The sequence below is a fragment of the Lissotriton helveticus genome, chromosome 12 (assembly GCF_964261635.1).
Source record: "Lissotriton helveticus chromosome 12, aLisHel1.1, whole genome shotgun sequence".
Lineage (NCBI taxonomy): Eukaryota > Metazoa > Chordata > Amphibia > Caudata > Salamandridae > Lissotriton > Lissotriton helveticus.
The window spans coordinates 917,492,254-917,519,378 of NC_136073.1; the positions used below are offsets into that span (position 1 = coordinate 917,492,254).

Here is a 27,125-nt window from a genome sequence, read left to right on the forward strand (position 1 = left end):
GTGCAACCAGGACGGAAGGTACTGTCTGATAGGCTATGTTCTAAGTTCTAGGCCTACAAGTATTGTATTGTTACTTCTAAAAGTGCTGATTCCTGGCAGTGGTCCAGGTGGCCCTGTCTTGTAAATAATCCCTTGTAAATTCTGCCCGTGCCTCTGGCACATTGTAAAGTGTGTGTTTTATCTAATGTGTTTTGGTGTAATACAAAGGCTATTTTTATATAACCTTGTGTGGAGTTTCCTTTGTGGTGGGTCCTGGGTGTTGTTGCTGGGGTGCTTGCGCAAATACTTAACTTACATCGCCTCCAAGTTTAGCCTTGCTGCTCGCGCCACGTTACCTAGAGGGTGAGCAGGGGTTATCTTGGCGTGTAACTCCCTTGCCCTGACTTGGGAGTGGTGGTCTCTGACTGACTTTGGCGAAAGCCCTGGCCAGCCAGGGATCCCATTTCCAACACCCCCAGACTAACACTAAACTCCAACCATTCCTGAACCCTGAAAATCCAGCACCACCCCTAAACTTCAATCATCCCTGAGCACTAAAAACCCTCACCACCCCTAAAAACCACCCATTCATTAACCCTAAAACTCATCTCCACCCCTGAACTCCCCCATTGCTGAGCCCCAAAAATCCTTTCTACATATAATGGTCACCAATCCCTAAACCTTAAAATCCACTCCACTCTAACCTCCACCCATTCCTGAGCACTATAAACCCTTCATCTCCCCAAAACTCCACTCATCCCTAAACGTTAAAGACACTCACCAGCTTGAAACCCCACCCATCTGCAAAACCAAAAAAACTTTAAACCTCCCACCTGCCATCCATCCCTCTAAAAACCCCATACCACCCTAAACTCCATCCATGCTTGAACCCTAAAACACCCTCCCCACCCCTAAAGTTCACCCATCCCTGAATTCTAAATAAACTCCCAAAGCCTCAAAGATCATCGAATCCTGAATACAAAAAACCCTCAATAGCCGTGAACTTCACTCAGGTGTGTGATTGTGAATGATTCCTTCAATTTATCTATCCTTTAAAATGTTTTCTTTAATTTTCGATTTACTTATATTTCCTTAAAATTGTATTTCCTTCAAATAGTTTTTCGGTGACTTGGTTTCCTCCAATGTGGTTTCTCAGTTTTCGATTCCCCATCAATTCACACTCATATTCCCGGGACGCTTCGTCCGGACCCCAGAGCCCGGGCTCTCCTTGGCTGCTCCCACCCCGGCTGTCTTTCTACCTTGAGGTCTTTAGCTCAATCAGAAGTGGGGATCAAGGTAACAAAGATTCAAAATGATGCTTCACACTAAATACTGTTTTGGCAAATGAGAGTTTCAATCTCAATAAGTCTCAGAATTCAGCGTGAAGACGGGAGGAATGGAGGAGGGAAAGGCAGAAAAGTCAAACATACATGGAGGCGAGCAGCGTGACTACGTATTTAAGAAAATGAGAGAAGCTTGAGAATATAAGCAAGAGTTATAAAAAAAGTATGAAGAACAATCAAACCACCATCAAACTTAAACAGGAAGTAGGAGCTACACCGCACAGAGATGTTCTTGAGTGGAACAAAGCAGATGAGTGGATGAGGAGGACATGACCATCTTAGAGCCAAATATTTGCACAATTATGATCTTTCTGTAGAACTGTAATAGTATTAATAATGGCATACTACATTTCTCTGAGATTGTGGACATTGTTTTGAATCTGCCTCGCACCAGCATCCCCCCCTTCCTCACCTGCGCTCCCGCAGTCATTTCTTTCTCTTGTTCTTTGCTTTGGAGAATTGTCCTGTTGTCTCTCCTCCTCTTTGTTGACACTGAAGGGATCATCAGCTGTGGCTTCTGTGTCTGCTGTTGGAACAAACCAGATTCTATGATGTACTCCTGGATTACACGCATGTACATCTTACTTCTTCCTTGTAGCCCCTTTACGACATCAGCCTCGCCCTCCCGCCTTGCAGGTCTTATCAATCTTTTTCCCAATATCTTTTATCAAGGACGTGATGCTGAAACCGCAAGAGTCACAATGATGCTGTGGCCACCTCAGAACGCAAGACATTCGGACACCTGAAGAACCGCTTCATGTGCAGACATTCCACTAACTCTGCACCGGTGACACCTTTATCATGTCTGATGCTCCCTCTCCCACAGTCCGCGCACCCCGCCCGGCCAGAGACATGCCCTCAACAGCATGAAATTGTCGTGCGCTAAACGCTGTAAACCTATTTCACATGAGCACCTCTGGACAAGGTAATCCAATGGAAGGTATTAGAAGATCTAGTTTCCTCTCCCCTTCAGCTCTACAGTGAAGTGTTGTACCTGGGGAGACAGAATACCAGAGAACCTTTGGTTCTCACCTTTCATGGACATCAGCAATTTGAGGGCTTTGTGATCTGCCTGGAAGAACCAGTGAGCCTGAATCTCCACACAATGGCACAACACTCTTTCCCAACAGCACCCAGCTCTACTCTCTGAGGAGCAGGCTGTTATACGGCAACAACAATCCCATAGTTGCCCTTAAAGCGTCTGTAGTACCAGGGAAAGACCAAGTAATCGCTCTCTTGGTCTGAGTAGCAGGAACCTCCTAGTCCATAACTGCCTGGATTTCTTGCTCCAGAGCTTTTGTCTTCCCACTGCCCACTTGGGGTCCCGACAGAGAACAGACCAACTTGGCAGCTGGCTGCTTTGATGGTGAGCTTGGTCCTCTGCATTCTGGCAGCACCTTCACCAGGTGCCCCGTGTGCTCTTCCTATAAACTGCTAAAACACATCAGTGCCACATGCGTGCCCCACACTGAGCACTTCCGGGCCAAACAACACACGGGTCACTGGGTGCTGGAACTGGCAGCAGTATTCTTGAGATCAAAGGTCATAACACTGTAGTGGTGAATGGGATCTTCTCCTTGGCACCAGGCACCAAGGCAATTTGTCTGTGAGTGGATGTGTACTGTCTGTGAGTGGATGTTTATGGTCTGAGTGGATGTGAATTGTCTGTGAGTGGATGTGTATTGTTGGTGAGTGGATGTGTATGGTCTGTGAGTGGATGTGTATTGTCTGTGAGTGGATGTGTATTGTCTGTGAGTGGATGTGTGTGGTCTGTGAGTGGATGTGAATTGTCTGTGAGTGGATATGTATGGTCTGTGAGTGGATGTGTATTGTTGGTGAGTGGATGTGTATGGTCTGTGAGTGGATGTGTATTGTCTGTGAGTGGATGTGTATTGTCTGTGAGTGGATGTGTGTGGTCTGTGAGTGGATGTGTAGTGTCTGTAAGTGGATGTGTATTGTCTGTGAGTGGATGTGTATGGTCTGTGAGTGGATGTGTATGGTCTGTGAGTGGATGTGTATGGTCTGTGAGTGGATGTGTATGGTCTGTGAGTGGATGTGTATGGTCTGTGAGTGGATGTGTATTGTCTGTGAGTGGATGTGTGTGGATGTGTATGGTCTGTGAGTGGATGTGTATGGTCTGTGAGTGGATGTGTATGGTCTGTGAGTGGATGTGTATTGTTGGTGAGTGGATGTGTATGGTCTGTGAGTGGATGTGTATTGTCTGTGAGTGGATGTGTATTGTCTGTGAGTGGATGTGTGTGGTCTGTGAGTGGATGTGTAGTGTCTGTAAGTGGATGTGTATTGTCTGTGAGTGGATGTGTATGGTCTGTGAGTGGATGTGTATGGTCTGTGAGTGGATGTGTATGGTCTGTGAGTGGATGTGTATGGTCTGTGAGTGGATGTGTAGTGTCTGTAAGTGGATGTGTATTGTCTGTGAGTGGATGTGTATGGTCTGTGAGTGGATGTGTATGGTCTGTGAGTGGATGTGTGTGGTCTGTGAGTGGATGTGTAGTGTCTGTAAGTGGATGTGTATTGTCTGTGAGTGGATGTGTATGGTCTGTGAGTGGATGTGTATGGTCTGTGAGTGGATGTGTATGGTCTGTGAGTGGATGTGTATGGTCTGTGAGTGGATGTGTAGTGTCTGTAAGTGGATGTGTATTGTCTGTGAGTGGATGTGTGTGGATGTGTATGGTCTGTGAGTGGATGTGTATGGTCTGTGAGTGGATGTGTATGGTCTGTGAGTGGATGTGTATTGTTGGTGAGTGGATGTGTATGGTCTGTGAGTGGATGTGTATTGTCTGTGAGTGGATGTGTATTGTCTGTGAGTGGATGTGTGTGGTCTGTGAGTGGATGTGTAGTGTCTGTAAGTGGATGTGTATTGTCTGTGAGTGGATGTGTATGGTCTGTGAGTGGATGTGTATGGTCTGTGAGTGGATGTGTATGGTCTGTGAGTGGATGTGTATGGTCTGTGAGTGGATGTGTAGTGTCTGTAAGTGGATGTGTATTGTGTGTGAGTGGATGTGTATGGTCTGTGAGTGGATGTGTATGGTCTGTGAGTGGATGTGTATGGTCTGTGAGTGGATGTGTATGGTCTGTGAGTGGATGTGTATGGTCTGTGAGTGGATGTGTATGGTCTGTGAGTGAATGGGTATGGTCTGTGAGTGAATGGGTATGGTCTGTGAGTGAATGGGTATGGTCTGTGAGTGGATGTGTAGTGTCTGTAAGTGGATGTGTAGTGTCTGTGAGTGGATGTGTGTGGTCTGTAAGTGGATGTGTATGGTCTGTGAGTGGATGTGTATGGTCTGTGAGTGGATGTGTAGTGTCTGTGAGTGAATGTGTATGGTCTGTGAGTGGATGTGTATGGTCTGTGAGTGGATGTGTGTGGATGTGTATGGTCTGTGAGTGGATGTGTATTGTCTGTGAGTGGATGTGTATGGTCTGTGAGTGGATGTGTAGTGTCTGTAAGTGGATGTGTAGTGTCTGTGAGTGGATGTGTGTGGTCTGTAAGTGGATGTGTATGGTCTGTGAGTGGATGTGTATGGTCTGTGAGTGGATGTGTAGTGTCTGAGTGAATGTGTAGTGTCTGTGAGTGAATGTGTATGGTCTGTGAGTGGATGTGTATGGTCTGTGAGTGGATGTGTGTGGATGTGTATGGTCTGTGAGTGGATGTGTATGGTCTGTGAGTGGATGTGTATGGTCTGTGAGTGGATGTGTATGGTCTGTGAGTGGATGTGTATGGTCTGTGAGTGGATGTGTATGGTCTGTGAGCGGATGTGTATGGTCTGTGAGTGGATGTGTATGGTCTGTGAGTGGATGTGTATGGTCTGTGAGTGGATGTGTATGGTCTGTGAGTGGATGTGGATGGTCTGTGAGTGAATGGGTATGGTCTGTGAGTGAATGGGTATGGTCTGTGAGTGAATGGGTATGGTCTGTGAGTGGATGTGTATGGTCTGTGAGTGGATGTGTATGGTCTGTGAGTGGATGTGTATGGTCTGGGAGTGGATGTGTAGTGTCTGTGAGTGGATGTGTATGGTCTGAGTGGATGTGTATGGTCTGAGTGGATGTGTAGTGTCTGTGAGTGGATGTGTATGATCTGTGAGTGGATGTGTATGGTCTGAGTGGATGTGTATGGTCTGAGTGGATGTGTAGTGTCTGTGAGTGGATGTGTAGTGTCTGTGAGTGGATGTGCATGGTCTGTGAGTGGATGTGTATGGTCTGTGAGTGGATGTGTAGTGTCTGTGAGTGGATGTTTATGGTTTGAGAGTGGATGTGCATGTCTGTGAGGGGATGTCTGCGACCCTTGACCCTGCTTGCAGGTTAGGCCACTCCCCATTCTAATTAAGGAAAGCGCCCCCCTAAAGAGCTAAATTCATATGGTCTGAGAGTAAGAAGGAAAAAACAATATTACTGAACGACCTCCCACGTGACCTAAATTTCTTTAATGCCTGCTACTTGATAGCATAGAAGCGGGTCATTAACTCATGATATCTCCACATGTAAATTTGATTTTTACAAAAATATTTTTATTTGACCTTTTATTTCATTGTTTGCTAATAAAAAACGCTATCACATAACAATTCTAGTTCACATCGTCATAATTTCTTTCAACAATATTGTTTCCATGTATAACCAATTCCAATAGTACATTTCTTAAATATTCATCATCTTAATCTGTGTAAAGAGAAACCATTTGTAATAGAGACTCAGTAAAAAATGTTTTTAAAAATACGTTTTTTCCTCTTAGAAAGCATATACCAATAAATACTCACCCCACATTCATACCTCTTTCCCATACTCCACACTCGTATCACTGACTCACACCACACACATTCATCCTCCCCAGTTCAACATCTCAAACACAGATGGACATTCATTCGTGTTTAGGGTAAAACTAATGACCCTTGGATGCTGTGCTGTTGAAAGAAGCTATGAAAATGTGAACTAGAATTGTTATGTGATATTCTTTTTTATAAGCAAATAATGAAATAAAAGGTAAAATAAAAATATTTTTGTAAAAATCAAATTTATGTGTGGAGAAATCATGAGTTAATGACCCGCTTCTATGCTATTCAGTAGCAAGCATTAAAGTAATTTAGGTCACGCGGGAGGTCGTTCAGTAATGTAGGCCGCTCCCCGTGCCGCACAGCAACACCCGTGTGTCCATGCCCCACTGATGCCTTTTCCGTAAGTTCGCCGCTCCCCTCGGCTCTGCCAATTTTCAGCCTGCACCTGTTTATTGTTGCCTCTGTTAATTGCTGCCTGCTAATTGTATTTTTGCCTCTTTGCCACTTCTGTTTTGTTGCTTTTTCTTCCCTCTTTTGCCTTCTGTAACCCGTTTTTCTGCTGCTGCACCCCTGCGCCCCTCTCGCTCATTCACCGCCCCGCTGCCGCCTCCCAGCTGCTCCTCCCTTCCACCTCCCCTTATAAGGCAAACCCGTCTGCGTCCCTCCGTACCTGGACCGCGCCCAGGACCAGAACTCCTGGCCCCCCCGAACGCCACGACGCCTGTGTCCGCTACGATGCCAGCACCCTCCTCGCACACAATACCAGACGACCACACATCTGCTTCCGGGCCACCCCAAAGCACACGCAAGGACCCTTCACCTGCCGGAATTGCAGCTTCATCAGCAAGCAATCCACAACTCCACCCACCGTGAAAGATCTCAACCACCTCAAATGCTTTCTCCTCAACACCCGCTCCGCCCGCAAATATGCTGTTGAACTCTGGGACCTACTGGACTCCACCTCCCCAGACGTTGCCTTCCTGACGGAGACCTGGATAAACCCCTCCTCAGCACCCAGCATCGCCATAGACATCCCCGACAGCTATAAGATCACCCGCAGGGATCGCACCAATAGAACAGGTGGAGGAATCGCCATCGTCCACAGGAACACTCTCAGAATCTCGACCAGCACCGGCGACACAGTCAGCACTGCGAACACCTGCACTTCCAGATCCACAATAATCCCAACACCACCCTCAGAGGAACCCTCATCTACAGACCCCCCGGACCCTGACCAAAGTTCAGCGACTCCATCGCCGACTTCATCAGTAGACACGCCCTCACCTCGACAGACTGTATCCTCCTCGGGGACCTGTACTCCACCTCGAGAACAACGACACTAACTCCACCACCTTGATTGACAACCTCGCCAACCTCGGACTCAGACAGCTTGTCACAACACCCACCCACTCAGCCGGTCACACGCTTGAATCCATTTTCTCCGCAGCTCCCACGTCGCCTTCAGCCACGCGACCGTACTCCATTGGACCGACCATCGCTGCATCCACTTCACCTTCCGGAAACCCACCGCACCCAACAGATCCCCCGCCGCTGCTGGACCATAGTCACCGAAGACCAGCTTACCACCACCGTCGCCCAGAGCCCACCCGCCGACTCCACCGATCCCGACACAGCCGCCCGCAACCTCAGACAGTGGATCGAAGACTGCTCCAACACTCGCACCCCGATCAAGAAACCCTCCAACAGACAGACCAGCATGAAAGCCAGCTGGTTCACCGAGGACCTTAAGGCCTCCAAGCAAGCCTGCCGAAAACTAGAGAAGAAATGGCACCGCGAACAGACACCGGACAGCTACACAGCCCACAAGAACACCACCTGCAGACATCATCAGCTCATCCGATCCGCCATAAGGACCTCCTTCAAAGACAACAATGCACACAACAGCAAAGAGCTCTTCAACATCGTGAAGGAACTCTCCAACCCCAGCTCCAACACCAACGACATCCCACCTTTGCAAGTCCTGTGCGACTCCCTTACTACCTTCTTCCACCGCAAGATCGCAGACATCCACAACAGTTTCATTGTTTCGATAACCCTGACAACCACTGAGACCTCCGTCCCCACATCCACCATCAGCACCGACCCCCTGCTCTCCTGGACCAACATAAACGGCGGTGACACCATCAAAATCATGAACACCATCCACTCCAGCTCTCCGTCAGACCCTTGCCCACACCACATCTTCAACAAAGCTAGCACCACCATCGCACCCCATCTCCGGAAAGCCATCAACATCTCCTTTGAGACGGCTACCTTCCCAGAGAGTTGGAAGCACGCCAAGATCAACGCCATACTGAAGAAACCCAAGGCCGACCCTAAAGACCTCAAGAACTTCCGACCCATCTCCCTGCTCCCATTCCCGGCAAAGTTCATCGAGAAGACCGTCAACAAACAACTGACCCGCTACCTCGAGGAGAACAGCATCTTGGACCCATCCCAGTCAGGGTTCCGAGGCAACCACAGCACCGAAACTGCCCTCATCGCTGCCACCGACGACATCAGGGCCCTGCTGGACAATGGCGAGACCGCGGCCCTCATCATCCTGGACCTATAAGCCGCCTTCGACACCGTTTACCACTGTACCCTATGCACATGCCTCCACGACACTGGAATCCGGGACAAGGCTCTGGACTGGACCACCTCCTTCTTCTCCGGCAGAACCCAGAGTGCCTTTCAGCTCCGAAGCCACCAAGATCATCTGCGGCGTACACCAAGGCTCGTCCCTCAGCCCGACATTGTTGAACATCTACATGGCACCGCTCGCCCATGTCACCCAACTGCACGATCTCAACATCATCTCCTACTCCGACGACACCCAGCTTATCCTCTCCCTCACCAGAGACCCTCACACCGCCAAAACCAACCTCCACGAAGGAATGAAAGCCGTTGCCGCGTGGATGAAGAACAGCCGCCTGAAGCTAAACTCGGACAAAACGGACGTCCACATCCTCGGTTCCACCCCCTGGCCTGGGACGACTCCTGGTGGCCGACCGCACTGGGAACAGCACCAACACCCACAGACCATGCACGCAACCTGGGGGTCATCCTCGACGCCACTCTCTCCATGACTAAGCAGGTCAACGCTGTCTCACCCTCCTGCTTCAACACCCTCCGCATGCTCCGCAAGATCTACAGGTCAATCCCCACCGAAACAAAAAGAACGGTCACCCAGGCCCTCGTCAGCAGCAGGTTAGACTACGGAAACGCCCTCTACACCGGAGCCCCGGCCAAACTCCTGAAATGACTACAACGTATTCAAAACGCCTCCGCACGCCTGATCCTCGACATCCCTCGCCGCAGCCATATCACACCCCACCTGAGAGACCTGCACTGGCTGCCCATCAACAAGAGGATAACCTTCAAGCTCCTCACCCATGCACACAAGGCACTTTACAAATGTTCTGATTGATTGATTGATGTGTATTGTCTGAGTGGATGTTTATGGTCTGTGAGTGGATGTGTGATATCCTTACACAAATAAGGCCAAAGCCTCACAGTCAGTTCACATCTCCAGTGTTTACTACTCACTTAGCCAATGGTTCCTCTCGTTTCTTCTCACGGGAGGCTCCTCTTCCAAGGGCTGCGGCTCGTACTTGTCTTTCGTTCTTAAAGTGAAGACAGTGGCAGCAATAAGGGGACCTGTATCAAGAAATAGAAACAATCTTTCATCTACTGCTCATCCAGTCCTTCTTACTGTGCGGTAAGATGTGGGATAGCAGAACTGAACTTGGCCAAACATCCACACACACCCAAACACACCGTGCAATGCTTTGAAGCTCTTTCAACAAATTCACCTCACAAAGCACAGAAAGAAGTTACTTACTTGAGATGTGTTACCTCCCCAGAGCCACGCCTTTGGTTGTTCCAGCTTTCTATAGAGTGGAAATTATTGTTAATAGGTGCCTCACCACCCGTGGCGTTCTATAACTAGTACAATCTTCCCCGCTGTATTGTTTAGCAGCAATGACATCAACACCCAGGTCGAGCAAACAGGAGGAACTTTAGGGCGGACACAGAGGTTGCCTCAGTTTCTGTGGGAACCCTAACTATGGAGTAGAATCTACCGGCTAACTTCCTCCATCGTAGGATATCCTTGTGGTGGGACGTCTCCTTGTTTAGTTACCCCCAGAAATCAGTAGATTTTTCACTTATCACAGAATTCTAAATCTTACAGCTGAAGTTTTGCAACCCAAAAGCTGCACAAAAAGTAAATTCTCAGAAATTTCTCATGGAGGAATTAGGTGCTAAAGAAATTTCACAAATGTATTGCTCGTTGCTAATCTCTTGGATTGCTGGTTTTGGACCACAAATGGGAGGTGAATGTAGGCGCGTTACAGGACAATGAAATGGCAGACGCAATAATATCAGCCCGAATGCTAGCAATCTCTTCTCGTCTTTGATTGGTGTGTAACTACCATCCTAGATGATTATGGAAGATGGGTTTACCTCCAAATCCTACATGCACGAGATGTAATGACCCCAAGGTCCCCCACCACAATGACGTATTGGTTTATCAAAAGTAACCTCCTTTTGCCTGGGGATCGCTCGAACCCTGGGTGAGGTGGTGGGAACAGAGATTATGATCATTGCAAGGTCACTGCAGAACACACGTTGCCGCTCTTGCCAGACATTGCGCATTCAGAGTTGAACGGGTTTATCCCACACCGGACTACCTCCCAGAATATTAGGCACCTTTACAGGATCATGGAGGAGGCATCCCAGACTTGGCCCAGATTAGCATGTTTATCACTAGACCTGGTACATGCCTTCGATTACCTAAACTGGAACTATATGTTCTGGGCCCTCCGGTGGTTCGGTTTCAGCCGCAGTTGCTGTACTGGATTTGGCTCCTCTACAAAAGCCCTACGGCAAGCGTCATGGCTGCGAAACATATCTCCGATTCAAATCCTGCTCCTAGGGGCACTCGACAAGGTTGTGCCCTATCCCCTTTGTTGGTTGCCTTGGCCCTTGAGCCACTTGCCACCACCCTCCTAGCGCAGGGCAGGGATTCAGGGATTCCAGCAGGCAGCCGGACTCATGTTATTTCTTTATATGCGGATTACATGATCCTCTACACCGGGACGTTCACAGTAATTTAGCCCCTCTGACGTCTGTACTTCGAGAGTTTGACAGGGTGTCCGGGCTCAAAGTAAATTACAATAAATCCCTGGTCTTCCCCTTTCGAGGTACTCTTCCAGAGTGAGATTTTCTGCTGCAAACTGGAAAAATCTCCAGGACTTTCCACTACCAAGGTGTCCAAATTGATCACAATCTAGTGGACGTTCCCATAGGAAACCTGGATATGGCCAGGCAATTGAGGCGCTACCAGACCTCTGAGTGACCCTCCCATTGTCCATGATGGGCCGCATTCCCTGTCTAGAATGGTTATGCTACCCCACCTTCTATAATTCTTCGCTCCCCCTCTCCCCCTGATAAGCGTACTCCTTTGAATGTTTCGTGAAGTGCACTACCTACTGGGGGGCCTGATTTGGAGGTAAGAACAGGAAAAGTGTGGCACTAATAACGTGTAGGCTCCAGAGGGGGGTGGAATGGGCACACTGGACTTTACTCAAGACTCCCTTGGGGCACAGCTCCAGTGGGTAGTGTTGGCTAGCTGACATTACCACTGAAACACAGGACTGTGGGAGGGATACGTGCACGGCCTTCTGATCCCTGGTGTGGTTGGCGCAGACACCAGTCGCTCCTGCCATGTACCGTCCGGGTCTGCCTGAGACAGGGAGTCCCACGCACTCACCAATTGAAGCAGAGATAGGACGACGCAAGGACGCGTCAGGTGCCTGGACATATGGTTATAGGGTGTCTTCCAGGGACCCCTTAGGGGCTTCTGCACAGCGCAGACGTAAGTGTGAAGACTGGGGCAGGCGTCCAATGGCTCTGACTGGCTCAAGGCCCTAGAATAAGCATATAAGGACCCTAGAAATGCCCTTTTCTGATCTATCAAATTCTGTGTCCTGAAGAGGGCACATCAGACCCCCCTGGGATTTACAACTTACACATCCCACTGCTTCATATGGCCCCCCAGTGCCCGACGTGCCGTCCAAAATGTGTCACATATTTTGGGTTTTGTAGAGCACTGCAATGGTTTTGGACAGCAGAGCTATCCGACATTACTATGGCAACGGACCACGCTAAAGTTTCCACTTACCCACACAGCCTCCTGGGCTTGTATCCCCCTCTCAATGATAAGAAAAGTCACAACGAGATTCATAGATTCATCCTTTGCTCTTGGATAAAGCAGCAGTGGCAATGAAACAGAAATCACACCCGCCTCGATCGCCCAGTGGAGGGCAGAGGTCATTAGGTGGGCACACGTGGAGGGCAGAGGTCATTGGGTGGGCAGAGGTTAAGGGCAGAGGTCATTGGGTGGCACAAGTGTAGGGCAGAGGTCATTGAGTGGGCACACATGGAGGGCAGAGGTCATTGAAAAGGGCACAGGTGGAGGGGAGAGGTCTTTGGGTGGGCACACGTGGAGGGCAGAGGTCATTGGGTGGGCAGAGATGGAGGGCAGAGGTCATCGAGTGGCACAAGTGGAGGGCAGAGTACATTGGGTGGGCACAGGTCATTAAGTGGGCACAGGTGGAGGGCAGAGATCATTAAGTGGGCACAGGTGGAGGGCAGAGATCATTGGGTGGGCACAGGTGGAGGGCAGAGGTCACAGGGGGGCACAGGTCATTGGGTGGGCACAGGTGGAGGGCAGAGGTCACGGGGCACAGGTCATTGGGTGGGCACAGGTGGAGGGCAGAGGTCATTGGGTGGGCACACGTGGAGGGCAGACGTCATTGGGTGGGCAGAGGTCGAGGGCAGAGGTCATTGGGTGGCACAAGTGGAGGGCAGAGGTCATTGAGTGGGCACACATGGAGGACAGAGGTCATTGGGTGGGCACACATAGAGGGAAGAGGTCATTGGGTGGGCAGAGGTCATTGAGTGGCACAGGTGGAGGGCAAAGGTCATTGGATGGCACACGTGGAGAGCATGACCTCTGCAGAGCGGAAAGGCAAGGCCTGCAAGAACACCCCCAGCGACATACTGGGATGTGATGCTTCAGGGTTTTGTAGAGCACACTAAGGGGGCGCCCAGCTGCCCTGCTGGTTTTTCACATACATCATGCTCCCCCGCTACTATGACAAACTTTGGGGGTGTGCCCCTCTATATAGATTGCCCAGTTTGAAGTGCTTGCATCACACATAGATTTCCCTCCCTGGTCCTCGACGTTCCCAGCATTGTAGAGCTTTGTGGCTCTTTGAGGCTTAAAATGTCCTCCTCTCCGGGATCACTAATGTTTGTAGCATTTCTGGAGTGACCTTCTAGGGGACGGGGGCTGGAGTAGTCTTGTTTTTAGGTCTCGCATAGACAGCACGAAAAACTTTTGTTCACTTTGCTGTAAAGGTGTACTTTGCGATTTGTTCTTATGACAGTGTTTATTCCCTATGTGTAAGAAACCAAAAAGCTTTGCCTGAGCCCCCTGTTGTCTTTTCCCCCCTGTTGTGTACTCTATTGGCTAAGTAGGGCATAGGCTTGTGCCCCACTTTATGTATTGTTATGTACTATTATCTTCATTGCCTAACAAGTCAATATTAGACCTCTGTCCGGCTGGACATGTCCACTTAATATAGCAACGATTAAGTCTATATTTATTAATTGCTTTCATATCTCCCTTCTCCGGGCGCCACTGTTGTTTAAAATAATGGTAATGCTCACAGCAAGCAGTGCCATGTTCTTCCAAAACGCTAACTGCTACTTTTATTGAAGCGGAGTCCAGTACACATGGCAGTAAATGCAATACATAGCACAACACGCATGGTTTGGCCGCTGACACGCCTGTGTAATTTTTAAAACGTGAAAGGAGCAGTCATGCCCAAATTAAATATCAAAGTGAATGTATCACAACACATCACAATCAGAACTTTGTTGTTGGCGGTCCAGCTCTCAGGCTCTGTGTACTTTGTTGCAATGAAAGGACCCGGAAGAGGTTTTCCTGCGCGAGGAGTTATTGGTGGTACCAGCTCTTGAGAACTTGCGGATCAACAGGAGCCAATATCACAAACAGATCTGAGTAACGTTGTGAGAACTTCTGGGAGGAAGTATGGAAAAATGACCGAAAGTCATGTGTCGGCCGCACCAGTTTTCGTTTTTGATTGTGCAGAGGTGACGGCAAGCTTGGAAGTCTTGATCACTGCCCGCCATCGGAGTAAATCATAACAGAATGAAGGAATTTATTGAAACATAACTATGGAAGGCCAACACAAGTATAAACCTTGGACGTATCTACTGCGTTAAGAGTCCCAATCACTTGGCTCTATTTTTAATTATCTTCAACAGAACACCTCAGACTTAGACGCAATTTCGACTCAGAAAGACAACGCAGCTCTTCAGGAAGGACAAACAATATCAAAAACTCAGGAAATCTCTACCTCAGCTAAAGAAGAGGTTACTGGTGTCACCGAGAACTTTCAGGTACTGTTAATTCCATCACTCCTATAGTTCCCACTTAAGTGTCTGCCTCATGATTCTCCATCGGAATCCGCCTCGCTGCCCAGCCTCAGACCGAGGCGGCACACAAGGATGAAGGGCGCGGACAGCAGCAGCGCCCCATGGAGAGTTGGCTGGTAGAACGCTTTCTAGATGCAACGCTCCCTTATTTGGGGAAGAAGGCATGTCAGAACACATGCCAAGTATACTAAAGTAACAGCCCACAAACATCTACGATGATCAAACACACATTCACTGGAAGACAATGTAATCTTACCCAGTGAGATCAGAGCCTGGTGGATTTCCTTCATCACGTTCCTGTAAAGGTCCTTCTGCCAGCCCTGTAGCAGCCGCCACTCCTCTTCGGAGAAATAGGCGGAGGCGTCGTGGAAAAGAACCTGCAACTTGTAAAGAACATGATCAGCCTCTTAGTAACCAGAACTGCGCGGTGGAAAAGAACTTATGAAGATCACATCAACTTTCACATCACTGCCATCTTTCTCTGATCCCACTCTCTTCAGTTGCTATTTCACTAATAACATCCAGTTTAGCAAACAACAGAAGTACAGGGCAAAGCCAACAGCATCTGGAAACAACAGAGGTACAGGGCAAAGTCATCAGCATCTGGAAACAACAGAGATACAGGGCAAAGTCATCAGCATCTGGAAACAACAGAAGTACAGGGCAAAGTCATCAGCATCTGGAAACAACAGAGATACAGGGCAAAGCCAACAGCATCTGGAAACAACAGAGGTACAGGGCAAAGCCAACAGCATCTGGAAACAACAGAGGTACAGGGCAAAGCCATCAGCATCTGGAAACAACTGAGGTACAGGGCAAGGCCATCAGCATCTGGAAACAACAGAGGTACAGGGCCAGGCCATCAGCATCTGGAAACAACAGAGGTACAGGGCCAAGCCATCAGCATCTGGAAACAACAGAGGTACAGGGCCGAGCCATCAGCATCTGGAAACAACTGAGGTACAGGGCCAAGCCATCAGCATCTGGAAACAACAGAGGTACAGGGCAAAGCCAGCAGCATCTGGAAACAACAGAGGTACGGGGCAAAGCCATCAGCATCTGGAAACAACTGAGGTACAGGGCAAAGCCATCAGCATCTGGAAACAAAAGAGGTGCAGGGCAAAGCCAACAGCATGAGGAAACAACAGAGGTACAGGGCAGAGCCATCAGCATCTGGAAACAACAGAGGTACAGGGCAAAGCCATCAGCATCTGGAAACAAAAGAGGTGCAGGGCAAAGCCATCAGCATCTGGAAACAACAGAGGTACAGGGCCAAGCCATCAGCATCTGGAAACAACAGAGGTACAGGGCCAAGCCATCAGCATCTGGAAACAACTGAGGTAAAGTCTGGACTGTGCTCATGGGGGCTGATGGACAATAGTCAAGTCTTTGAACATTATTTGGGAGCGGACTGGCAGGGACCATAGAATGGAGCTGATGTGGTCGCATGGACCTGGCTGGCAGATGCAGAAGAGATAGGATTTACCTGAAAACTGCATGATCTCTCTGTTGCATCCTGATCATATTATTCCCTAAAAATATGTTCCAGGTTAACTCCTCTATCTAAAATAGAGCACTATTAAATTAGTGGTTCATCAAAATCAGTATAATAAATCTCAACACTTAATGAACACCTCAAATTAATTGAGCACTAATGTGGTTCATTAATATTAATAAATCCAAACTTTGTCAGAACTTAGCATAGTGAACCTGACTTTTAAAATCAACTTTTAAAGAAAACAGTAAAATTAAAATAATTTATCTATTTTATCACATATCAGTTCCAAGTAGTATAAGTAAATAAGTAAATCACTCAGAACATTTATAAACCAATACTTTAACTTCAGTACATTACAGTTCTATAAATCACTTAAAACAAATCATGTGCATCAATTTATATATAAATAGTGACTGATGGAAAATAAGAAACTAAAATAATAAAAGTAGTCACCGTTGTCATGTTGAACAGCTCCACTTCTTTAGTAAGGCAGGTAAATGACATTCACAAAATCGAATCCAAAGTGTCTAACTCGAGTGGATGATATTTTCCTGTATTTGTGCCATAATGAAAATAGACACTAGGTGGCGCATTTTGAATAGAATTATTGTATGCTGTGCGCAATGTAGGAGGAAAACAACTCCGGTTAGAAACTTGTGGTAGTTTCGAAATTAATCTCAGTTAAATTGTTCAATAACATTACCTTTCTCATGAAAAACAGCCCGAAAATGCGCCCAATGTTATTGTGGAGACAGTAGAACAACAAAAGAATTCAGGCAGTCAGTTCTTCGTAACCTCGATGCTCTTCGAACTTGTTATGACAGCTTTTCCAATGATGTACGCACGCGCACACAGACCCTGCGTGAGTTTGACCCTTCAAGACGCAGATGCACGTTATAGATGACGGCGTGTTCTACAGAATCACCAATACTGTGGTGGCATTCTGTTGCGTCATCATTTAGCATCCAGACGGCATAGAAACAGCTCCCCAGCCGATGAAAACGACCGTTGGAAATACGGTGAACAAATTACAGTCAGGGTCAAAATTTTCACTAAGTAAGTAATCGGTACACTGGGGCTCGATGTTAACCCCCGATATGTAGTTTTTGCCGCTTCACAAAATTGGTGAAAGGTTCCCAACTTTTAATTTAATATAGTTTTTTTTTTTTTTTTTTTTTGATCTTTGCCCTTGAATTAGAAATAGTCATTTTAACTTGGGCTCTGAACATCGCAGCATGAAAGATGTATAATTTTTCCACTGTTTTAATCTGACAGCAGTTCTAACTTGAAATTTTGACTCTCTTGTAAATAAGTCTGTAATTATAAAATTCAAATAAGCTAGACAAAGTCCAACGCTTGAAATATACCTCTTTATAAATGTTTCCTGTAGGCTGTCGGATGTGACGTGACACCGGTGGGGCATCAAAAGCGTTGTTTGTCTTCTTTTAAATTTTTCATTTTCCATTTCTTCAATTCCATGTTTCAAAAGTAATTTCTGCACACGTAGTTCTTTCTCGCTTGTCCTCGTCGCCATTGTTTCAATGTAGTAAAGGTATTTTGTAAGGTAATAAGATCCAGAAGTCGTAGGTATTCTTGAAAGGGTGTTTATTGGTTAAATTCTGGTAATTAAGTAAATAGGAGGGAGTAGGGAAGGAGGCCCCACCGGGAGCAGCATTCAGCTGCTCAGCCCACTCAACCTAACTGACCTTACATTCAAACCATGCACACAGTAACATTCCAATGACATCACACATACAGGCTGAGCAGCAGGGAAGAGATGAACAGGATATAACACTCTCCTCTGTCCCACCTGTGTGGATAATGATAGGGCGTCTTTCAGTAAAACACCTAAGCTGTGTACAGAACATGATAATTTTGCACAGGACCAATGGCATCTGGTCAAGACTCCAAAGATAGCAGCCTCTCCATATCAGAGCCTCTGTCTTATTTCCATTCAGCTTCCGACAACTGGCATTACTCCAGTGCTTGGACACCAGACTGCAAGGAGGAGGTAGCCCTAGGCGTGGTGGAGTCAATGCGGATACAGATTTGTGCGTCTTCAGTGCCGTCACCACAGTACGGCCATATCTAGTCATTAGTTTGGGCAAACTATTGCCACAGCCTCAGAAGGAGACTTGAGGCAGATCTAAGCAGGATCCCCATGTAAATTTGCGAGATCAGATTTATACAGATATAATCGCACCTGCTGAGATCGGTTGGTCTGGAATGTAGAGATCCGTTCCATGATCACTCCACGTCCTGTTCCTCTCCAGTGGTTTTGGTCTCATAGTGTCACCGGATGACGGCTCACACAACCTCAGTATGGGCTATGACCCTAATGTCAGCGCTTAGAGACCGGCGGTGATAGGCGCTATATAAACAATTTTGTAACATAACATAACCTGTCACCGCCGAATCAGTCCTATACTTCTCTCTGGACGGAAAGATACCTGGAACGGGAAGGGACAGTTGGTGTTTTTTCCAATCAAAGACTAGAGTTGTGAAGACGCAGCAGACTCTAGTAATTTAGCTAGATATGGGAGATTAAATGGAAATTTGTAAGAAGTCGAGGGTCCAAAGCAAGACCCCATTACTGGAGAAATATTCTTGTTAATGTTAATGTTAATGTTAATGAACGCCACCTCAGCATAGGACATCGCCATAGCCATCCCACAGGGCTACAAGATCTCCCGCAGAGACCGCGCCAACGGAGTTGGAGGGGGAATCGCCATCGTCCGCAAAGACACCCTCAGAGTCTCGACCAACACCGACGACACCCTCACCACCGCAGAACACATGCACTTCCAGATCCACACCGACCCCAACACAACCCTCAGAGGAACACTCGTCTAAAGACCACCCGGACCACGACCGCAGTTCAACGACACCATCACCGACCTCATCAGCACCCACGCCCTCGCATCCACAAACTACATCCTCCTCGGGGACCTGAATTTACACCTCGAGAACAACCACGACGCCAACTCCACCGCCCTCATTGACAACCTCGGACTCAATCAGCTCGTAACGACCCCCACCCACACCGCCGGACACACGCTGGACCCCATCTTCTCTGCCAGCCCCCATGTCTCCTTCAACCACATCACCGAACCCCACTGGACCGACCACAGATGCGTCCACTTCACCTTCAGGAAACCCGCCACACACCACCGCACCCAACAGCTATCACGCCGCTGCTGGGGCAAGGTCACCAAGGACCAACTGACAACCATCCTTGCCCTGGGGCCGCCCGCCGACCCCACGACCCCAACACCACCGCGACTGACCTCAAACAGTGGATCAGCGACTGTGCCAACACCCTCGCCCCTCTCAAGATCTCAACAACCAACCACACCAACAAGAAAGCCGCCTGGTTCACCGAAGAACTACGGACATCGAAGCGCACCTGCCGGAAGCTGGAGAAGAAATGGCTCCACGACCAAACACCAAACAACCACACAGCCCACAAGAAGCCCACCCGCAGACACCATCAACTCATCAGGACCGCCAAGAGGACCGCCTTCAAGGACCGCCTAGACAACAACGCACACAACACCAAAGAGCTCTTCAGCATCGTAAAAGAACTCTCCAACCCCAGCTCCAACACCAACGACATTCCACCATCACAGCACCTGTGCAACTCCCTGGCCACCTTCTTTCATCGCAAGATCACCGACATCCACGACAGATTCAACTCCGACACCCCGCACCCACCACCGAGACCACCACCCCCGCCACCTCCACCCGCACCAGCCGCCTGACCACCTGGACCACCGTCAGTGACGAAGACACCATCAAAACCATGAGCTCCATCCATTCCGGATCCCCTTCCGACCCCTGCCCTCACCACGTTTTCAACAAAGCCAGCACAACCATCGGGCCCCACCTCCGGAAAGCAATCAACATCTCCTTCGAAACAGCAACCTTCCCGGAAAGCTGGAAGCACGCCGAGATCAACGCCCTACTGAAGAAACCCAAGGCGGACCCGAAGGACCTCAAGAACTTCCAGCCCATCTCCCTGCTTCCGTTCCCGGCAAAAGTGACAGAGAAGATTGTCAACAAACAGCTAACCCGCTACCTCGAAGACAACAACATCCTGGACCCTTCCCAATCCGGTTTTCGCAGCAACCACAGCACCGAGACCGCCCTCATCGCCGCCACCGACGACATCAGGATCCTGATGGACAAGGGAGAAACAGCCGCCCTCATCCTCCTGGACCTATCAGCAGCCTTGGACACGGTCTGCCACCGCACCCTATCAGCGCGCCTCCATGACGCCCGAATTCAAGAGAAGGCCCTGGCCTGGACCACATCCTTCCTCGCCGGCAGAACCCAGAGCGTCCGCCTCCCACCCTTCCGGTCAAAAACCACTGAGATCATCTGCGGCATCCCTCAGGGATCCTCCCTCAGCCCCAGGCTGTTCAATATCTACATGGCACCGCTCGCCCACGTCGCACGACAACATAGCCTCAACATCATCTCCTACACCGATGACACCCAGCTGATCATCTCCCTCACCGAAGATCCCCACACCGCCAACGCCAATCTCCACAGAGGAATGAAGGCCGTCGCCGACTGGATGAAGGTCAGCAGACTGAAGCTGAATTCAGACAAAACGGAGGTCCTCATCCTCGGACCCAACCCTTCAGCCTGGGACGACTCCTGGTGGCCCACGTCGCTAGGCACTGCCCCTGAACCCACCGAGCACGCACGCAACCTGGGGGTCATCCTCGACTCCGCCCTCTCCATGACCAAGCAAGTCAACGCTGTCTCCGCGTCTTGCTTCAAAATCCTCCGAATACTCCGCAGGATCTTCAAATGGATCCCCCATGAGACGAGCAAAACCGTCACCCAGGCCCTCGTCACCAGCAGACTCGACTACGGGAACGCCCTCTACTCAGGAACATCTACCAAGCTCCTGAAACGACTTCAATGAATCCAGAACTCCTCTGCACGACTGATCCTCGACACCCCCCGACGCAGCCACATCACACCCCACCTGAGAGGCCTGCACTGGCTCCCCGTCAACAAGAGGATCACCTTTAAAATCCTCATCCACGCACACAAAGTGCTACACAACACCGAACCCACATACCTCAACGACCGACTCAGCTTCCACACCCCCACCCGTAGCCTCCGCTCGGCCAGCCTTGCCCTCGCCTCAGTTCCTCGTATCTGGAAAACCACCGCTGGCGGCAGATCCTTCTCCTACCTCGCCGCCAAGACCTGGAACGCTCTTCCTACCAGCCTACGACAGACCCAGGACCTGCTGGCCTTCAGAAGACTTCTCAAGACCTGGCTCTTCGACCAGTAGCGGCCCCCTCTCCCCCAGCGTCTTGAGACCCTCACGGGTATGTAGAGCGCTTTATAAATGCAGTGATTGATTGATTGAATGTTATTGAAATTTCTAAAGCGCAAACTTTTACCTAAGGGTGTCCTGGCGCTGAAACCATATGCCCAACAGAGGCCTAAACACGGGAGTGAGTTGATATCTAAATAGACTGTAAGAGCCAAGACTTCAAGGCCCTCCTGAAATCCAGGTGATTAGTTATGCACCTAAGATGAAGCGGTAGGTCGTTCCATGCCTTGGCAGCTCCAACCACAAAACGTCTGCCCCCCCAGTTGAAGTTCTTTACAAAGGGCACTGATACCTGTTTTGCTTCTGAAGAGCGCAAAGTTCTTCTAGGAACATACCACTGGAAGTTCAGTTTCAGCTGAAGGGGTCCGTAGCCATGGAGGGATTTGTGGACCACACACAGAGCTTTGAAATGGACGCGTTCTTTCACGGGCAGCCAGTGGAGCTGTTTAATCTCAGCTGAGATAGAAGCATGCTTTGGTGTGCCGGTGAGTAGTCTGGCTGCTGCATGCTGCAGCAATTGAAGTCTTTTCATGAGACCTTCCTGGAAATTGAGGTAAAGGCTATTACAATTATCCAGTCTTGGGGACCCGTCTTGAACTCCTAGGACCAATAATAAGAGAATTACAACTAAAATGCTCTCATCATAAGCACAAAGATCTCACTCGTCAGATGCAGCACCGGTACTCGTCAGATGCAGCACCGGTACTCGTCAGATGCAGCACCGGTACTCGTCAGATGCAGCACTGGTGCTTCTCAGATGCAGCACCGGTATTCGTCAGATGCACCACCGGTAGTCGTCAGATGCAGCCCCGGTACACGTCAGATGCAGCACCGGTACTCGTCAGATGAAGCACCGGTACTCGTCAGATGAAGCACCGGTACTCGTCAGATGAAGCACCGGTACTCGTCAGATGCAGCACCGGTACTCGTAACATGCAGCACCGGTACTCATCAGATGCACCACAGATAGTCGTTAGATGCAGCACTTTTACTCGTCAGATGCAGCAACTGTACTCATCAGATGCAGCACCGGTACTCGTCAGATGCAGCACAGGTACTCATTAGGTGCACCACCTGTAGTCGTTAGATGCAGCACCGGTACACGTCAGATGCAGCAACTGTACTCATCAGATGCAGCACCGGTACTCGTCAGATGCAGCACAGGTACTCATTAGATGCACCACCTGTAGTCTTTAGATGCAGCCCCGGTACACGTCAGATGCAGCACCGGTACTCGTCAGATGAAGCACCGGTAGTCGTCAGATGAAGCACCGCTACTCGTCAGATGAAGCACCGGTACTCGCCAGATGAAGCACCGGTACTCGTCAGATGAAGCACCGGTACTCGTCAGATGCAGCACCGGTACTCATCAGATGCAGCACCGGTACTCGTCGGATGCACCACAGATAGTCGTTAGATGCAGCACTTTTACTCGTCAGATGCAGCAACTGTACTCATCAGATGCAGCACCGGTACTCGTCAGATGCAGCACAGGTACTCATTAGATGCACCACCTGTAGTCGTTAGATGCAGCAACTGTACTCATCAGATGCAGCACCAGTACTAATCAGATGCAGCACCGGTACTCGTCAGATGCAGCAACGGTACTCATCAGATGCAGCACCGGTGCTCGTCAGATGCAGCAACGGTACCCGTCAGATGCAGCAACGGTACCCGTCAGATGCAGCACCGGTACCCGTCAGATGCAGCACCGGTACTCGTCAGATCCAGCACCGGTACTCGACGGATGCACCACCGATAGTCGTTAGATGCAGCACTGGTACTCGTCAGATGCAGCATCGGTACTCGTCAGATGCAGCATCGGTACTCGTCAGATGCAGCATCGGTACTCGTCAGATGCAGCATCGGTACTCGTCAGATGCAGCATCGGTACTCGTCAGATGCAGCAACGGTACTCGTCAGATGCAGCAACGGTACTCGTCAGATGCAGCATCGGTACTCGTCAGATGCAGCATCGGTACTCGTCAGATGCAGCATCGGTGCTCGTCAGATGCAGCATCGGTGCTCGTCAGATGCAGCATCGGTGCTCGTCAGATGCAGCATCGGTGCTCGTCAGATTCATGCCCACAGCAGCATCTCCACTTCAGCACTGCCATGGCTCCCCAGTGCATTATCTCTGTGCCTTTGGAGTTTCTCTGTTTCTGGCACCTGCGGGATCCCCCTTCTCTAGCTCCACTTTCCTGTGAGCCTCTCCAGTCTCTTTCGCTTTATCATGGCGCAGTCCAGTCAAGAACAGAGAACATGGACACAGGTCCTGGTTCAGCGAGAGCAACCAAGGTCGGCCATTGTGGCTACCGAGAGAAGTTAAAAGTAGAACATCAACGTCATATTAGAGATTGTGTTTTTGGTCACTGTCATGTATGCCAGTCGCCTTTGGGTCCCAGTAATGTCTGACTGCGCAGAGAGGAACACAGCTACGGAAGGGCAGCACCTCATCCCAGACTCACCCCTGACACTGACTCCTCATCCCAGACTCACCCCTGAGACTGACTCCTCATCCCAGCCTCACCGCTGACACTGATTACTCACCCCAGACTCACCCCTGACACTGACTCCTCACCCCAGACTCACCCCTGACACTGACTCCTCACCCCAGACTCACCCCTGACACTGACTCCTCATCCCAGACTCACCTCTGACACTGACTCCTCATCCCAGACTCACCCCTGACACTGACTCCTCATCCCAGACTCACCCCTGACACTGACTCCTCACCCCAGACTCACCACTGACACTGACTCCTCACCCCAGACTCACCCCTGACACTGACTCCTCCTCCCAGACTCACCCCTGACACTGACTCCTCACCCCAGACTCACCACTGACACTGACTCCTCACCCCAGACTCACCCCTGACACTGACTCCTCACCCCAGACTCACCACTGACATTGACTCCTCATCCCAGACTCACCCCTGACACTGACTCCTCATCCCAGCCTCACCGCTGACACTGATTACTCACCCCAGACTCACCCCTGACACTGACTCCTCACCCCAGACTCACCCCTGACACTGACTCCTCACCCCAGACTCACCCCTGACACTGACTCCTCATCCCAGACTCACCTCTGACACTGACTCCTCATCCCAGACTCACCCCTGACACTGACTCCTCATCCCAGACTCACCCCTGACACTGACTCCTCACCCCAGACTCACCACTGACACTGACCCCTCACCCCAGACTCACCACTGACACTGACTCCTCACCCCAGACTCACCCCTGACACTGACTCCTCATCCCAGGTTCACCCCTGACACTGACCCCTCACCCCTGACACTGACTCCTCATCCCAGACTCACCCCTGACACTGACTCCTCACCCCAGACTCACCACTGACACTGACTCCTCACCCCAGACTCACCACTGACACTGACTCCTCACCCCAGACTCACCCCTGACACTGACTCCTCATCCCAGGTTCACCCCTGACACTGACCCCTCACCCCTGACACTGACTCCTCACCCCAGACTCACCCCTGACACTGACTCCTCACCCCAGACTCACCACTGACACTGACTCCTCACCCCAGACTCACCCCTGACACTGACTCCTCATCCCAGGTTCACCCCTGACACTGACCCCTCACCCCTGACACTGACTCCTCATCCTAGACTCACCCCTGACACTGACCCCTCACCCCTGACACTGACTCCTCATCCCAGACTCACCCCTGACACTGACCCCTCACCCCTGACACTGACTCCTCACCACTGACACTGACTCCTCACCCCAGACTCACCACTGACACTGACTCCTCACCCCAGACTCACCGCTGACACTGACTCCTCATCCCAGGTTCACCCCTGACACTGACTCCTCATCCCAGGTTCACCCCTGACACTGACTCCTCATCCCAGACTCACCCCTGACACTGACTCCTCATCCCAGGTTCACCCCGGACACGGACTCCTCATCCCAGACTCACCCCTGACACTGACTCCTCATCCCAGACTCACCACTGACACTGACTCCTCCTCCCAGCCTCACCGCTGACACTGACTCCTCATCCCAGACTCACCCCTGACACTGACTCCTCATCCCAGGTTCACCCCTGACACTGACTCCTCATCCCAGACTCACCCCTGACACTGACTCCTCATCCCAGACTCACCCCTGACACTGACACCTCATCCCATACTCACCGCTGACACTGACTCCTCATCCCAGACTCACCCCTGACACTGACTCCTCACCCCAGACTCACCGCTGACACTGACTCCTCATCCCAGACTCACCCCTGACACCTCACCCCAGACTCACCCCTGACACTGACTCCTCATCCCAGACTCACCGCTGACACTGACACCTCATCCCAGACTCACCCCTGACACTGACTCCTCATCCCAGACTCACCGCTGACACTGACTCCTCATGCCAGACTCACCCCTGACACTGACTCCTCACCCCAGACTCACCCCTGACACTGACTCCTCATCCCAGACTCACCGCTGACACTGACACCTCATCCCAGACTCACCCCTGACACTGACTCCTCATCCCAGACTCACCGCTGACACTGACTCCTCATCCCAGACTCACCCCTGACACTGACTCCTCACCCCAGACTCACCGCTGACACTGACTCCTCATCCCAGACTCACCGCTGACACTGACACCTCATCCCAGACTCACCGCTGACACTGACTCCTCATCCCAGACTCACCGCTGACACTGACTCCTCATCCCAGACTCACCCCTGACACTGACTCCTCACCCCAGACTCACCGCTGACACTGACTCCTCATCCCAGACTCACCGCTGACACTGACTCCTCATCCCAGACTCACCCCTGACACTGACTACTCCTCCCAGACTCACCCCTGGCACTGACTCCTCCTCCCAGACTCACCTCTGACACTGACTCCTCATCCCAGACTCACCCCTGGCACTGACTCCTCCTCCCAGCCTCACTGCTGACACTGACTCCTCACCCCAGACTCACCGCTGACACTGACTACTCCTCCCAGCCTCACCGCTGACACTGACTCCTCATCCCAGACTCACCACTGACACTGACTCCTCATCCCAGACTCACCCCTGACACTGACTCCTCATCACAGACTCGCCCCTGACACTGACTCCTCATCCCAGACTCACCGCTGACACTGACACCTCATCCCAGACTCACCCCTGACACTGACTCCTCATCCCAGACTCACCGCTGGCACTGACTCCTCATCCCAGACTCACCCCTGACACTGACTACTCCTCCCAGCCTCACCGCTGACACTGACTCCTCATCCCAGACTCACCGCTGACACTGACTCCTCATCCCAGACTCACCCCTGACTCCTCAACCCAGACTCACCGCTGACACTGACTCCTCACCTCAGACTCACCACTGACACTGACTCCTCATCACAGACTCACCCCTGACACTGACTCCTCATCCCAGACTCACCGCTGACAATGACTCCTCATCCCAGACTCACCGCTGACACTGACTCCTCATCCCAGACTCACCCCTGACACTGACTACTCCTCCCAGACTCACCCCTGGCACTGACTCCTCCTCCCAGACTCACCTCTGACACTGACTCCTCATCCCAGACTCACCCCTGGCACTGACTCCTCCTCCCAGCCTCACTGCTGACACTGACTCC

At 50.4% G+C, this 27,125-nt stretch overlaps 1 protein-coding gene across 6 annotated transcripts in view; it reads right to left on the bottom strand.

Moving 5' to 3' along the window:
- Positions 1-27,125, bottom strand: part of LOC144798498 (uncharacterized) — an 87,307-nt gene that overhangs the window by 41,736 nt on the left and 18,446 nt on the right. For 2 of the 6 annotated variants that reach the window (XM_078669415.1, XM_078669416.1), the window contains exons 2-4: positions 14,895-15,021; positions 9,656-9,766; positions 1,735-1,848 (exon numbers count right to left, since the gene is read on the bottom strand). In XM_078669415.1, coding sequence (XP_078525541.1) covers positions 1,735-1,848; positions 9,656-9,766; positions 14,895-15,021 — 352 coding nt within the window. Of the gene's footprint in view, positions 1-1,734; positions 1,849-9,655; positions 9,767-14,894; positions 15,022-16,839; positions 17,780-27,125 lie in introns of those variants that run through there. The other 4 variants (XM_078669420.1, XM_078669419.1, XM_078669418.1 and 1 more) reach the window with 4 other exon arrangements.